Raw genomic sequence first — 16,901 nt, 5'->3', positions numbered from 1 at the left:
GTCACCACAATTAACTACAATCCTCTTTTCCTCACTGTGCAATACACTGCATGCAGGAATATGCTCATTTTCAGGCAGACCTGAAAGAATTTCAGTTTTGCCATGGTTTGCAGTGAAAAAACACACTTCTCACATTGCAAGAATCAAAATCTCAAATTACCCATCTGCCAGACTATGTTCTTTGAAGGATACAAACATTCACTGGCAAACATCTTTCCACAGACCAGCACGTGGTTCAACAGTTCTTTAAAAACCTAGCTGATATATTCATTGTTCAGTGAAAAAAAAATGGTAAGTGATGCAGACACCCACAGATTCAGTGCATCACGTTTGCCACTCATATCTCCAACATTATGCATGGTAACTGTGCTGCAGTAGAGAACTTGTTGCTTGCTCTCAAAACTGTGTTCTGATTGAGCAGTTTTAATTGCAACCACACTTTCCTTCAAACCTTTCTTAATTGGAAATCAAATCTCTATCTTAAAAAATATTACAATACCATAGAAACAGGAAAAATAAAATAAATAAAATAAAAACCAATCCACCAGGAGTAACAGTAATACTATCCCTAATGGACTTCATGATTGCATTCTTTCATGGAAGAAATTGGACTGATGGCAAGGAGTTGCTTTGACAAACTTTTTAAGGCTGTAGACTGCAGTAAGATATTCAAGGAAGACTTTTGAAATTGAGCTTGTGAGAAGGGAGCTGGGATTTATTCACTGAGGAATAATTTAAGGAAGCTTAAAGTACAGAAAACAAAAATCAAAAAAATGTCCTCCAAGGTTATCTTTCCAAACTCATCTTGAACTGTTCCCTTGTCAAAAAGGGATGCATGATTTGTTCTTTAGAACAATATTATACAAAATTAGCTGTGCTATACAGCTAGAAAACACAAACTTCTTCAGAAGTCTTAAAGATCAAAACATTCTTATAAAGTCTCTGTACCACAGACCAAACTCCAAAGCTTTTTTATATCTACTGAGCCTCCTAAAGCTGAAACTAGGCTGCAACAAAGCTTAGAGGATAGCTACCCACATGGCACTCACTTGTGCATTCTTTCCTTCTCAAAACAAGTTGTAGGTAAAAACAAAACAAAAAATTTCAAAATCCAAACAATATCAAACATTTGCTTTCACAGGGGTAAAGAGGAGATGACACACAGTCCCCTGACAAAGAGACTCAGGTACAAGGCCAACAAAGCCAACTAATATTTTCAGAAATTACAGCAGATGTGACTCGGTATTTGAGTAATGACGGATGCTAAGTACAACTCTGGAAAGATTTAAAAAGTCATTTATTTTTGAGCCTAGACTCTAGTCGATGAGTATGCTAAGCTTTTTCAGTATCTTTTCCCCCTGTTATAAAAAGCTTGTGTTTTTCTATAACATTTCTTCAGCAGAAGGAAAGACAAAAATAGCAGGAATAACTAGCAAACACAGTAACAGTTCTAATGTCTGCTTCATTTCCTGGAATGAAGTATGAAAAAGCACAAAATTTAACCAGTCTCTAAAGATAGCAATAAATAGTTATTAATGTAACTTCATCCCAACAGTATCTGAGTAATTCTCCCATACCAAATCACTGTGAGTATTGGGTGTACTGCATGACATACACTACATGTAAATTAAGTGACCAGCCCAAGGTAATATTGGAAACATGCATCAAAAAATTCAAGCTCAAACCAGGAATGCCAGACTCAAGTCTGAAGTATTAAAGTACCCTTTTTTTCCATACCTAAAAGTGAAGCATTAAGGACCCAAGAGACAAATACTTCAAAACATAGAAATCATCCCACACACTTTCTAGGAACACAGTCTCAGCCTGATGTTCAAGCAGGAAAGCTGCTGAATTTGTACGAAGTTCCCAGCTTTTTCACAGTTGAATTATGGCTGTCCTGCAGAAAAATTCTGAGTTCATAATTGTTATGCTTAGCCTTTAGTTCTTGGTTATATTCACCAAGAGAAAAAAAAAAAAAAAAAGCAAAAAATAAAAAAAAAAAAAAAGCAAGGAAACAGCATGCTCCTCTCTTAAGTTCTCATCACATTTCCATTTTGGCAAAAGAGCCATTCCAGATCATTGCAAACTCGCAAAGCAGGACAGAAAAACAGCATTTAGCATACTGCTTACACTTTGCCATCTAAAAATGTAGAATTGCTATAAATAACACAATATGCTTTGATTTGTCATAATGCTTAATATTGCATTTATTTTCTGCCTGCAGAAACTATTAAAGAAGATGTTTCATCTCAACATATGTATGAAATCAAAGAAATGAAAGAAGGCAGTATGCCTAATTTAATTCCCACCCTGGTTCTTTCAATCAATGACGGCTGAGTATACCAATATAAACAAGGATTTGTAACTAAATGTCACACTATAATTACAAAAGAGCAGGAAATTGAGATACAGATTCTAATTGCTTCGTGATAACCATGCAAACACATCTCACTCAAAGTACTCCTTTGCAACTCCGGAGGTCAGGGTTGTGATCTTTAGCCTTTATTGTCTATTTGTGGAGCAAAAAGATCACGGCATTTAAATTATCCGTTTGATTTCCGTGATGCTGGTCTTCTAACTGCTCCATTTAAGTGAACAGGATTTACAAGCACATAACATTAGTAAAATTTATATCAGCTAGAAAGGAACGTAGCTTACAGTTGCCATTTGAAAATACCCATCATTTCCCCCTCTTCACACACACAAAAATAAAGAACTAAAAGTACTGTTTGCTCAGGAAATTGAATATTGTCCAAGACCCTCTAACAATGCTCAACACAGGCCAATTACCCATAACATCTCAGGCACATTTTAAGTACATTCCAAGGGAGGCACAGCTAGATGCCTGTGCTTACATGCCTCCTGTTATTTGTGAACTAGATGCATTTGTAACTCAACATTTCAGATAAAACATTTTAAACTGATAGCTTAATGCTGTGTTTTTTTGCTCCATTCATTTATATAAATAACAGAACCTAAACAAAAATCTCAATCCAGCATTATTTTTCATAACATAGACCAGGGTGTTCTGGGACAATGGTAAAAACAGACCTGATCTTAGACGACAATTTTTGTCTAGTTTCATTCCAACTTAATACTAATTGATTCTCTAGTTCTTTTTTCTACCTCTCCTTAGTGTCAATAGCTGCAGCTTTAAGACTCCTAACAACACCATTAACCACAGGCATGCAGTGGTTATTTCTGAGTAACAAAAATATGACCTACTCTCCTGACCATAAAACTCACAAAAATCCATTGACTACATGTGTAGTCTCCTTTCAGATGCTGATGCCACTAAGCTAAATAACCTGACAAGTGTATTTTATCAGAGATGCAGGGGCCTTTATTACTTTCCTCTCACTATATTTATTTTGTTCAAAATCTATAAAAGTAATTCAACTACACACAGGAATTTCTAGCAGAAACTTGAAATGATGCTCCCCTTAGTTTAATCTGATATTTAGTGTTATTGTAATGGTGTGTTCCTCCTGTCGTCTCTCCCACCCATCCCCCTTAACTCAACTCCCACCTTCAGCCTCACCTTCCACCCAAGAGCTTTTGCTCAGGAAGGCAATGAGCAACAGTACTGACAATAGTCTTGGTAAGACAGATTAATGACCAAAAGTCAGCCTCAGACTGGAGGATGAAAGAACTGGTAGTGGACATCTAGTTCAACAGCTAAGGACTTTTGTTTTGAAAACAACAACAAAACATATTCCTGCTTTACTACCACAATTGAAGTGTGTAGTCTATTTGTTCCCTACCACAACATGTACACATCTCTAAAGTCTGGCATTAGGAATAATGAAGACCTTTTAAGAATCAAAAGATCTCAAGGAGCTGGGTGCCTGGTTCTGATAAAAAAAACAAAAACAAAAACAAAATACTTGGCTGGTTTCATATACTGAGAGGTAACTTGTTACCCATGGCATATCCATGAATATATCAATACATTCAAATTACCACAACAGAAATAGTTAGGACCTTTTTTTCCCCATTTCTATTTAAAACACTACAAAATCCTCTTTTCTTGAATGGACAAAGAATGAATTACATAAACACTCTATCAGATTCTTGGAGTCAGAAACTTCCCCTTGGAACAGTACATTTGCTTCACTAGAAATCTTAGAAAAGACATCCAAACAAGTGGTGGTTGCTTCTTTTGAGGTCCTGTGGAGGCACCAATGACCAGCTAACATGACAGCAGATGTGGCAGAGCCAGAGCTGGCTGCCCATGCTCTCTTCCATAGAGAACAACAAATGAATTCAGGCTGCGGTTTACAGCCAGCCTTCACCAGGCTGTAGGTTGGCCCCAAAGTCATGCCACAGCCCCCCATCCTCAGGAAAGAATACACAGCTTTTGCTGCCAGTTTAGTGAACCTGAATTGGTCCACTGCAGCTGAGGAGCTGGCAGTCAGGGTTTTGCAGTAGGATTTGTACACACAGCATAACATCTATTCTCTCGCTACATTTAGAATATATTTCACATTTTATAAAACAAGCACATTTATTTAGAGTTCACAGTTTCTAGCTATGTCTGTTAATGACCCACTGCCAGCATGGAGTTTTTCTGTACTTTTTAATAACGACTGCATTTCTCCCACTGTTCATTAAAAAAAAAAAAAAAAAGAAAAGAAAGAATTGCAGTTTGGCTTAAGCAATCCTACCCTCCGTGAAAATTAATAAAAATAATTAGTACGATTAATTAATAGACACAGGAGGAGCTCCAACCAACCACAGAATCTCCACACAGCTTGTTCATCACATTCAGAATAACTCAGCAACTACCTAATTAACATCACTGGGTCATTACACTAGCACTAAGGTTTGGCTGGGTACTGATGGCAATTGGCCTGGAGGCTATCTAGAATGAAAAGAAATACCATATAAATTCATTTTATTTTCCACAAAACAAGCACACTGAATGTTTGTTGAGGAAGTTGCTAATAAATAACATAATTATGTTACTAACAGATGACAATCTGATATGCTATAGAAGTAATTTGACGTCTACCCTTAATGTTTCACTTGTAAATTCCTCTAAAAAATAAAATGTTGTTTCTGCCTTACTCTGAGAAGTCTGCAAAACTGATACAATAATCTGCCAAATTCATAACAAATACATATATATGATTATTTTTTTCTTATGAGAGCCCTTAATGTTTATGCTATGATAGAGTAATCCAGCCCAACGCTCTACAGTCTGGATCTTACTGCAGTATCCAGAGAACTATCTAATAGGAACACATGGCAAAGGTAGAGTCACACAGTTCTAATTATCTCACTGACACGCATAACTTCCAATGCTAAACAGCACCATGTCACATCATTACAATTTAGATATGAAGTGTCTGCTTAATTTTACTATAGTTTTATCAGGTCTACAGGAATGTGCTATATGAGAGAAATCACTACATCAGACTTACAAACTCATTCCTTGCAGTTATATTAACACAAAACTACAAAATGAATCCTGATTTCTGCATATCCACTAGTACAAGAATATATATGTGGTGCATCAGAACCATTGTCATCATTTCAGATGTCATCTCATCAATGCACATATACTTTCTCATTCACATAAAAAGTTTCTAACAGAGACTGTCTCAAGTTTGAACAAAACGTCCCCTATGTCTGAATGTCTTTGGTTTTGTTGGCTTTTTGTTTTTGTTTTGTTTGCTTTTGAAGAGCTGAAAAATATTAAAATCAACGCTGAAATATATTTTTATATTCCCATGTTAATTTATTTTTTTCCAGCAAGACAAATAATATCATTTCAGGAATATGCTGGATGATGTAGCTATGCTTTTCATGTATATTGGATCACTGCTTTACGGATGAGGCCAAAGTACTAAATTTGAAATGGCTAAAGCTCTGACTGAAGACAAATCTCTTCCCAAAACTACACTGAACTACATTTTTCAAAACTATTCAGCAAGCACTCAGGTAGTAATGTGATGGATGAAGCAGGCCAGCCTGGATGCACAGCTAATCAATACTGCACTCTGCAACAGACACTGTGTGCTTCAGAGCCCAAAGCAGAGATGAGTGCACGTGTGTATCCATCCAGTACCACCAGCTCCTTTTAACACCAGCTGGGCTGCTCACTGTACATCCCAGGTATGCACAGATGTCTTTGCGGGAGAAAAAAGAAGTAGCAGAACCACTTTGATTATATGTATGGCAGACAGTGAAAAATTTACATGTGACCCTAGTTGGCTATGCATTTTTAAGTTATTGTAAAAGGTAGCTATTTACTGCAGTCGTATCTAAACAGCAAAGCAAGACAACAAAATATTTGCTTTTTCAAAAAGCTATACACAACATAAACACACCTCATCCACGTAAATGTATACCACATTAATGGATTCTCCACTGCTTAGATCACTGAAGATAAAAGTCTTCATTATATATTTGAGTAATCAATACTTGGATTCAAATAAATCATGTTTCAACAGGGAAAGCAAAAATGAATAAGGTTAAATCACTGCTGTCACTTTCTATAAGCAGGTCATAGTTTCCCGCTATAGAACCCACTAACTTAATTATTCTACAACAGGAAATCAACACTGCAGCATATTTTCAAAGTCTAATTACTTAGAGTAATAAAAAAAGCCTCCTCAAGGCTCATCATGTACGTCACACTATGTTTACTTTTAAGCATTCCAGCTCAAGAACAGTATAAGAAAACCTCAGTGAATCATGTTGATTAATATTCTGCATTTGTACGTAGTAGTACTCTCCCCTCACCAAGTAGACATAAATGTTACTTTATTAAATTTCAAAGCAATTGTTAGGTGGGATTAAAAATGTCTCCAGCTTTTAATCTCTTTCTCAGCAATGTATGCTTAGGGGAAAAAAAAAATAAAAATAAAAATAAAATAAAAGCTAAAGAAGTTAATACACACTAAAAGAGAGAAATATAGGATTCCAGAGTTGCAAGGCCATGCTAAGTCCTGTAAAACACAGAACTTTACATTCAAGGTAGAAGCATTTATAACAGGTTTGCAAATCTTCAGATGTATAGAATAACAGAACAGCAGGGGCTGCAAGAGACCTTAAAGATCATCTTGTTCCAAATTCCTGCTGTGGGTAGAGTTGCCAGCCACTAAATCAGGCTGCCCAGAGCCCCATCCAACCTGGCCTTGAACATCTCCACAGGAGTTAGATTAAAAAATTAGGGATTTTATTTTTTTTTTTTTTTTAATTTCTAGTACTAATCACAGTTCATGTTGCCTTCCTTCAGGAATCATATTTCATGAAGACAGACTGGAAGGGCAATCAGAGAACAGACAAGAACACAAGAATTTATCTGGGGGAAAAAAACCAAAACATTATTATTACTAAAAAAAAAAAAAAAAAAAGAGGGGGGAGGAAAGAAAAAAAAACTTTCTTTTTCTACATTTTAATTCATACCCAGCTCTACTTTACAGAGCAATGTTCCCCTGCCTGCAAATAGGTTTCTATCTCCTCTACTAAAAATGCATTTGTTAGTATAAATTTCTCCCAGAAGCTCCTCCAATGGCTTTTCACTTTGTATTCAAAAACAGTCACCAAAATCAAGATCAATAAATCATAATTGTTTCATTAAACTATCAACTCACTGACAACTTCAGTAGAAAAATCAAAAAGATGTATCCTCACACTAACAAGTACTCTTCCTTTCAATAACAGCAGATAAAAAGACAGAAGCCATTGTGAATCACTGTTTAACTAACATGTCTTTAAAAGCCTGGACCTCCTAATGAGAGTTAAGAGTCAATTTGCCATTAATCAAAAGATCAAATGTATTTACTAAGCATAGTGCTACACTTGAGAAATGCTGTGTTTCAGTGCTACAGCTAGCTGCATACAACCTCCTAACCAAGGAACATTTTTGATATTTGAGTCAAGATGTGATGCTTGTACCCATGCAGTTTGTCATCTTAGAGATTATTTTGGGGTCTTGAAAAACAAGAACTGATTCATTACCTATCTCTCAGTAAGAGGAAGAACTGAACATTTTTTTCCAATTACATCTCTTCATATTTCCACATATTTGTTAAGTTATCAAGCTGAACTGCTCTTGGAACATTACCCATTAAAGTAATTCCCCACAGATTTTCTCATAAGGAACCAAAGTGTAGTAGTGGGGCACAAGTAAATCATAATAAAACTAAGACTACTGGCCCTAACCTAATAAATGCTATGATCAGAATCATTATGTAGAGCGTAATAGAATTTTTATTGCACTACATTCACACTAGCATTGGTAAGTTAGGTTTCAAGAAGACAATAAAGTTAAGATTAACATGCAAAAAACAGCAATTTTATACTAATCAAAGCTCCCATTTTGATAACAGATTAAAAAGTACATGGATTAACTTTCATCTGACCACAGCTACAGTACAACATGCAAGGGAACATCAAACATACAGATCCCTTGTACAAAGCAGAGGAACATAATAAACTTATGAACACAAACAAATACTGCTAAAAAACTATTTAAATACATTAGGCTTATATAATGCAGGGCTGAAACCTATATATTATGGGCAGTATGTGCCAGCAGAGAAAATGAGCTTCACAGGTCTGTATGTCTGGGATTGTCCTCAATAATTTTTGGTGAAGCAAGCCATAGGCTAATAATCAAGTCCATTGCCTCAAGGAAGCTTTTACAAGCCTAACAAATCAACTAATATCAAATACTATTTAAATAATCGACTCCTGTTTTCAGATGGCTGATATACTCAAAGAATTAAAATAGCTCTGCATAATGATCCAAGAGTAGAAAGATTATGTATCATATCACATCTCCAGTGAAATTACTTTTCCATCAAGAATAATGTCAAGCATTATGATTCTAGCTTTTCCAGAAGCTGCTACAAATCTTTATAATAATGCAACAGACATAACTATTCTGTCACCATTAATTCAGAGCTTTATAAATTCAAGGACTGCTCTGAACGGAATGCCAGCTATGTTATTATGTTGGCTACAACATCAGAGATTGGTAGAGGTAGCATGGCAATAGAGAATGAACCTTTCCACCAATATTCCCTTACATTTTGTTGCCATGTAACAAATGGCAGTAGAGGGGCAGACTGATACAATTGCATCTGACACAGAAGTGCAGAGGTAGCAAAGGTATGGAATTTAAATACTCCATGCAGAAAAAAAATTTGCAACCATTAATAATTATCAATGCTTGCTGAACGTTTATGAAGATGAAACAGTGGATGTGTGCATAGTGAAGCGGTGGATGGTGAGCCTCAGCACTGGTGACAGTGATGTGAAAAATATGCCGTGTTCAATATGTTCATGCAGATTTCTATGAGCATGGAATGCAGGTTCTTGTTTATCACTGGTAAGAATGCATAGCTAATAGTGATGAATAGTGATACAGTGAAAAATAGCATTTTGTAGTTGAAAATTTGCTCTATCAAATATTTACAGGGTTCTTTGTACCTGTATTTTGTTTGCATCAAAATAAATAGGAGGCATTACTTTTAGAGCAACCACTGTATGCAAAAGAAAATAAGAACACACAAGGCAAAGCACAGCATGTTAAGAATATTATTTATGGAAAATGGTTCCTCCAGGTCTTTTGTGTGGGCTTATCTCAAGGAAGATGACCATCTCAAGGGCTGCTGCACATGACTCTTAACCAAGCACCCAGGAATGCCACATAGGCAGGAAAAAGGGGGGATAAAAAAGGGATCGGTGACTATTAAGTTAGGTTTTCTGACATCAGATTCCTCACAGCAAGAACAGGTGAGGTTTCTGACATCAGATTCCTCATAATGTGATGCCTGCATGCTGAAGAAGAAAAACAAGGTTTCTGACAATAGATTCTTCATGACCTGAGACCTGCTTGCTGAAGAACACCACATAGGTGTCTGCCATCAGATCGCGCACTACAGAAGTCCCACTTGCTGACAGCCTCTCTTGGGCCTGGTACATGAATCCTGCTGCCTGCTCCCAGACTTACTGTGTGGCTTCTTCCTGCTACCTGCTTGCTGCCCAAGGCCAGCCAAGCTGCTGCTGCTCTCCCCCCCTGCACTTCTGCCTCGGACCATCAGAACAACTTGCAACAGGTCTGCTGCTGGCTGCTGGTAGTGACTATCCCCACCTTATGCAGTTCTTGCCTCTTTCTTTCTTTTCTATTGCCCGCCTTCCCTTCCCCATCACCCTAAACCATCTGTCACTCCCCTTTTCCTCTTCTTCCTGATTAAGGTTTGTAATAAACTGGTTGGACCAACATTTGAACCACTGTTTCTTAATCTCACACCAGGTATACATATATCAAAGAGCCTGCTTTCCCTCCTATAAATTAGAACAAGACAACTCACTCCTGGTTAAAATGACCTTTCTTTGAGTTAGTTTTATCCTCACACTTTTTAAGCTCTCAGTTATTTAGGAAACAAGCTATTCAGGATCACAAATATTACTTTTACAGCCCTCCTTACTATTCTTTTTACCAAATACAATGAGAGAGGTGTCTTTTCCTTTAATAGATACAAAAACAGGCACAACACAGAGGTTAAATACAAACTTCGCATAATTACCATGCAGAGAAAAATGGAAACAGGAGCCTAATTCAAGCAGCAATGGTACATCTATAAAAATTTCCTGCATAAATTTGCAGCAAAGGAGGGAACAGAACTGAACATATTGCACACCTGCAGGAATAACTGTCAGAAACTCCACTTCTGTCAGTCTGCATAAATGTACAGTATGGATATACACATTTGTGGATGGAGAACTCAAGGGTCAGAAAATAGCAAATAAAAGCAAGGGTCACATGTAAGCATGTCACTGTCATAGAAAGTACCACAGAGTACAAACTCAGAGCTCTACACTGTGATCAAGCATAAATCTCACATGCATTTTGCCTTTTGAGTCTTCTGGAGTTATCAGGACTTAGCTGCTTATGGAAAAGGAAGGCAAGATTCCCTTCTGCAAGTGCTCTAATTTACCAAGAGCTTAGGTAAACCTGTTCTAAAATTATTTTGAACACATTGAGAGTTCACCATGGCTATCGCTATTAATCAATGCAGTGCACAAAAGCAATCATGTTACATTCACGCCTCAAGTCAAGGCCTCCTAATTTCAAGCATATTGTTCCAGCAGGCATGAAATCAAGTTACAATCATATCAGCAACAGCTTTTTTGTTTGTTTGTTTTCTAACTGTCTGGTGGCAGAAGTCATTCTAAATATCCAGAAAACTAAATGAGTCTGCCTTTGATGCTGTGTAGTTAGAAGAAATTTCTACAGATACAGAAGAATTCCATTTAATAACTGACCATATGAAGGCAAAATGCAATGTTAAAAGAGTATCTTTCTGTCAAAAGGTACGGGTATTTACAAATCAAACTAATAAATGCACACTGTTCCTACCTTTCTAAGGAAATGATTCTTTGATATTTCCAAGTAATCGCACAGAACACATTTTCATATTTCTAGAATAGTAACATCTCTTCAAAGATATCCAATATTTCTCTGTCTTACCAGTTCGATGGTGATGTTGTTCTTCTAGGAATTCCAAGTCAAGCATTAGGTCATCTTCATCTAACTCACAGGAACCCAAGTTATTCAAAACATCCTAATAAAAACAAAACAAATAAGCAAAAGCTTTTAAACTGATGAGTCTAAATCTCTTCTGCACATTCAGACCTAGAAAATAAGTTTAAGAATTTGCTACAGGAAATTTTTCTATTTGCATTTGGTTAGAGAGAAAACAGTACAAAATACCTGGCCAAATAGAAATGTATTTGTCACTATTCTCTGTTCTCCAGGATCTTGAATATTTAAAGAGGGAAAAACAAACAAACAAAAAGAAAACAAGACAAAAGCAAGAAGAACACAAAATTATCAGTACATGTTTCTCATTACATTTTGGAATTCTAATCAGCATCAGCTTGTACCAATATTATCTTAACAGAGATTTACAGTTCTGTTTATCAGTGGCATAAAGAGATACAAGTATAGGATTACCAGAAAATGCAGGTCTTATCAATCAGTTCAGTAATTTCAAAGTATTTGTGTGAGCAATAAAGGCTTACAGTGACAGAGAAGAAAGCCTGACTACATGGTGTGGCTCCTTGGATCCCCAGTCACTTTTTGTGATTTATTTTGTTTGCAATCATCTGAAGCAATCATTTTCTCTAGTCCCTATCCTGACTATGGAAAACAAGGAGAAGAGGCTATCATTTTCTCCTGTCTCTACCAGTCTGAAGCTGTTATACTCAAGGGAGGAAAAGAGGTTATCATCTTATATTTTCCTCCCATTAATGTTTTTATTCTATGGTCAAGAATCTATGATTAGTATAATATGATTAAAAAGACAATATTTTGAAGTAATGGAAATTAGTACTATCACAAAATATCAGGTACATCTACTGCATTTCTTCTGACATGATAATAATGACATGCATAATTTCCTCCACAGTCATAAATGCCTAAACCAAAATAGGACCTGCGTTCTGCAGTTAGCATTTAGTTTGAAAACCCATAAATGATGTTGCAATCAGCATGATTCTTCAGTCAGAGGAAAATATACATTGGACTTGCCCATAATACATTGGCACTGCGCACATCTCTTACATTCCCCATTCAAATCAAAACCAAACACTGGTTTCCAGCGTGTAAGAGACCAGGTAATTGTTCCAATGCATCAAGCTGCTCTGGGGTTGTTAGAGATCTCTACAGAAATCTGCTGTAGCAAAAGCGAAGAAATGTAACAGCATTATACCACAAACTAGCAAAAGCCCTTTCTGACTTCAGTTCCAACTGTACTTTTTCATGTTCCTTCTAATTCTTTCAAGTATTTCTCCCCCATAATAGATGTCAGTTCCTATTCACACTCAACCCTTTTGAGTAATTATTTCTCAGAATTCTATTTTCTGCTTTTTCAGAAACAACGTGTAAGGCAGCACAAGGACTTCCTGCATTATTTTCCTAGCTTTCCACTAGTATGAGAATACCTCTTCTGATATGCAAAACCCATTGTCAATGCTCTTCTCATATTTACAGATGACAAGCACTGAAAGTAACAATTGTCAAGTGTAGAAACCTGCCCGCAATGAACAAGCAGTGCTGTATGCATCACCTGACCATTACAGTCACATCAAACACAGAACATCTTACTCCCTTTATCTTAACATTCAACATTCAACTCAGCTGCTGGGAAGCCTTCTTCATAGCAGCTATTTTCTTCAAGCCAACAAAATGCAGACTTTCAATAACCAAATTACTTATTTCCATCCAGAACATAAGCATACTAATTACACAGAATACAGGATATAGATACATCATATAAGGTTACAGTACCCAGTACCTGCATTGACACACCATTTTCTAGTCTGGATTTAAGTTAACATATAACAAAAAAACAAAGTTTTTTTAAGTAAAACTAGTTTACTTAAAAATAAATAAATAAATAGTTTATCTGTATTAAACCAAAGCAAAATAATACACACTGCTCAATGTTACAGATAACCTAAAACTTAAGTATCTTCTAAATCACTGTTGGAGCTAGTGCAGTACTGAAGACTGAAAATCTCATTCAGGGCTTATGTGTTAGTAGCCAAATACATTACAAAATAGAAGCAGCAAGGCATTGATAGAATTTGTTTTCTATTTTGTTTCAAGAGACAAAACTGAAATATCCCTAGTCCAACTGTTTTTCCAGTAAGAGAATCAATGATAATCCATACAAACATGCAGAAGAACTTCTATACAGTAAGGGTGATGATGCACCACAACAAATTTCCCAGAGAGGTTATGAAGTCTGCTTGTGGAGATATTCAAAACCTGTCTAAACACCTACTTGTGTTACCTATCATAGGGAACTTGCTTTAGCAGGGAGGTTGGTCCCTCCCAATCCCCGCAATTCCGCAATTATGGCAAGTTGAATGTAAGATGAATGTAACAAAATCACATCTAAACAATGGAAGAGCTTTTTGTTTGCTTAATTTACACACCACTAGTTACTCAAAGTTGGCCAAAATAATGTATGTTCGGAGAATGTACAACTTACTTCATTTTCATTTTTATAAATGAAAGCACTCCAGTGAAAAAGTCCAGAAGAACGATCCCTGCAACATCTAAAATATTTTCACCTCAGCGCTGATGAACAGCAAAAAAGATGAAATATACAGGCTCGTTCTTTAACTTAACATTATTTTATATATTATAGTCAACCAACTTCATCCATATTGTTAGAAATGCTAAGCATTCTTTGATCTTATCCATAACACTAGTAACGAGCATGGTTTCATGCTGTCTAAGTATATATATGCTATACCTTGTGCATCCATGCATGGGTGGAAATCTTGGGAGACTGTCTGCAATCAGTAGAAAATACAGTGATTCACTGTTAGGCTTCATCTTCTAAGCTGAAGCAACTCCACAGGGTGAGATGAACTAAGATCATAAAGTTTGTACATAGGGCTCCTTTAAATGTACAAATGAACACTTGACAGAGGGAGTTTCTCTTGCTGCTAGATAAGACATGTCTATTCTGTCAGATCAGCAACCTCTTTCTTCTCCAAGGAGAAACACTGATTTGCAAACAGTTGCTCCACAGATACAAACTCAGGATTGCATAAAAGCACATGCAAGCAGAGGAGCAGTAGTTTGCTTTCCAGGTCTGCCCTAACAATATTTTTCTGAAAACATGTACTTTTGTAATAAAACAAAAAGAACTCAAGACTGGCCTGCCCAGTGCCACAGAACAGCTCAGATAACGTCTTCCACTCCTTTGCCTCCTTGCTAGGTACCATTATTCCCTGCATCTCCTTTGTTGCTATGACAGTTACTAACAATTGTAATTTATTTAAAAACATAATGTATCTTGACCCTCTTCTCATTCTCCCACTAGTGCTACTACAGTCTTGGAAGATTAATATAATTAAATAAAAAAACAAAAGAGGGTTAGAAAAAAAAGAGAGATTAAGTCATTCGCAGTGAATAGCTTAAAGGCATTGTCACAAAGAAAAAGCAGTGAACACTTCCACCAGGTTTCCAAGGAAATGTCTGTTGTCTATTTATGGTGATATATTATTTATTTATTCCCGGAAGTAAATTGTTCAATGAAAGCAGAAGCTCTGCAGCAAAAATCTCTTTCTTGACTTTCCAATAGCCCCTTAATAAACCTTGAAACCCATTTCTTACTTTTGTGCCTCTTATCCACTTGACTTCCAGCACTCTTTTGCCTTTAAATCGCAGCAGAAATTTCCATGATGGTGCTTTTTTCCTTCCAATTTACCAAACTATTCCTATAATAGTCAAGTATTTCAATATTTTTTACCCTATTGCAGCTCTGGGTCTACAACTTCTGAAAAGTTTGAAAGCTGCAGTAAATAAGAACAGCTCTGGTAATAAGTACATATGAAGTGCCCAAGGTAACAAGATTCACATCTACTGTTAACTTAGTAAAATAACAAAAAAGCAAATAACATTTTCTTTATGAAGCCCCTTTTGCTATGGTCTAGTATTATTATTCCAAGTAACCAATTCAAACACCTTGTAAAATTATTGCTTATGGAATTATACTGCAATTATTCAAAAAGTTACTACCCCCATATTTTAAAATGACAGCATACATATGAATATAAAACTACACAAAAGTATATTATTTAATCAAGCAATAACATTCAGTCCTAAAATGGACCTATCAAATCATATAAATTATACAACATGTATAAACAAGACATGTAAAACTGAACATTAACGACTAATATTGAAAACCAAGATGAACAACTGGTTTTAGGTGAAAAATTGGCCCATTTTAAACATCCAGAAACCAATGGAGTCAAATAAGATTAATTTCTTTATGTTTGCACACATTTTTGTTCTCGTCTTCCCTGCTTCTAAACAGTAGACATAGGTTCTCTGTAATTAGCAGCATCTTTGGAGAGCTGTATGCATTATTCTGTAATTTTATTGTAATTAGCATGCAGTCCCTGTTCAATATCATGTTCAATGGCTTGTGTTCCCTTTCATTTTTTATGCCGGCATCTTGAGGGAGGCTCATCACTGACAAATTTTTGTGTTTGAGCAACAGGATGCAGGCTGTTTCCTGACCAGTCCTTTCATACATCTACACAGAGGTTGCTACCAGGATCTGGCATTTTCCTATGTTTTCAGTCTTCTGTTTTAGAGATCTCCATTCTATTACAGTATAACATCATTGCAACAGAATCTCGACTATTCCTGAGAAATTGTTCAAGATCCTTGAGATCGAGGCCCAGTAAGCAATTTAATGAAGCGACAAAACTGATGCATCTACACTTTTACAATTATACTGTTCATTGATATTTGTCAGACATAATGACCGAAGATGGCATTCACATAAGTCAATGAAAGCTAACTGGTATTATATATACGTTGATACAATCTTACTATAATGAGCTTGAATACACAGAGTACATTTTAATCATTAATGTTGCACCTGTAATCCTGAAGAATCACCATACTAAGAACTTTGCTCAGCAAACACGCTAGAGAACCGGTATTTTTCCCTGAGCACATTTTGCCACAGCCCTTCCTCTAGTGTGCGACTGTGCAAAATCCTCACTGCTGCCGGAATGTCAACCAAGTGTAAGAGCTCTGGTCATGGGAGTCCCATTCTGAAACACTTATCAACAGTGCCTTTATTTTATATAGATGCATTTTCTCCTCAAGAATCTCTAAACCCATTTCACTGCCAGTTTAGACTATAAGGAAAGCCCTAAAATCCAAAGGAATCATTTTTAAAAGCCTTTCCCCCCCCCCCCCCCACCCCCCCCCCACCCCAGATATAATAGCCTCTGACTCTTTTGCATAAGTGATTATGTAAGGAATCACTGACATTTCAAAGATAGCTTATAACCACAAGAATTTAAAAACAATATAAATCTTTTTTCTGAATGATTTT

At 36.3% G+C, this 16,901-nt stretch overlaps 1 protein-coding gene across 8 annotated transcripts in view; it reads right to left on the bottom strand.

The window, feature by feature from the left end:
• Positions 1-16,901, bottom strand: part of CCSER1 (coiled-coil serine rich protein 1) — a 562,640-nt gene that overhangs the window by 443,068 nt on the left and 102,671 nt on the right. For all 8 annotated transcript variants that reach the window (XM_085545025.1, XM_015861337.3, XM_085545028.1 and 5 more), the window contains one exon: positions 11,492-11,585. In XM_085545025.1, coding sequence (XP_085401151.1) covers positions 11,492-11,585 — 94 coding nt within the window. The remainder of the gene's footprint in view (positions 1-11,491; positions 11,586-16,901) is intronic.

This window comes from Coturnix japonica, chromosome 4 (genome assembly GCF_054131305.1).
Source record: "Coturnix japonica strain WE chromosome 4, WE-NBRP24, whole genome shotgun sequence".
In the NCBI taxonomy this organism is placed as follows: Eukaryota; Metazoa; Chordata; class Aves; order Galliformes; family Phasianidae; genus Coturnix; species Coturnix japonica.
This window is presented reverse-complemented; position numbering and strand designations above follow the sequence as displayed.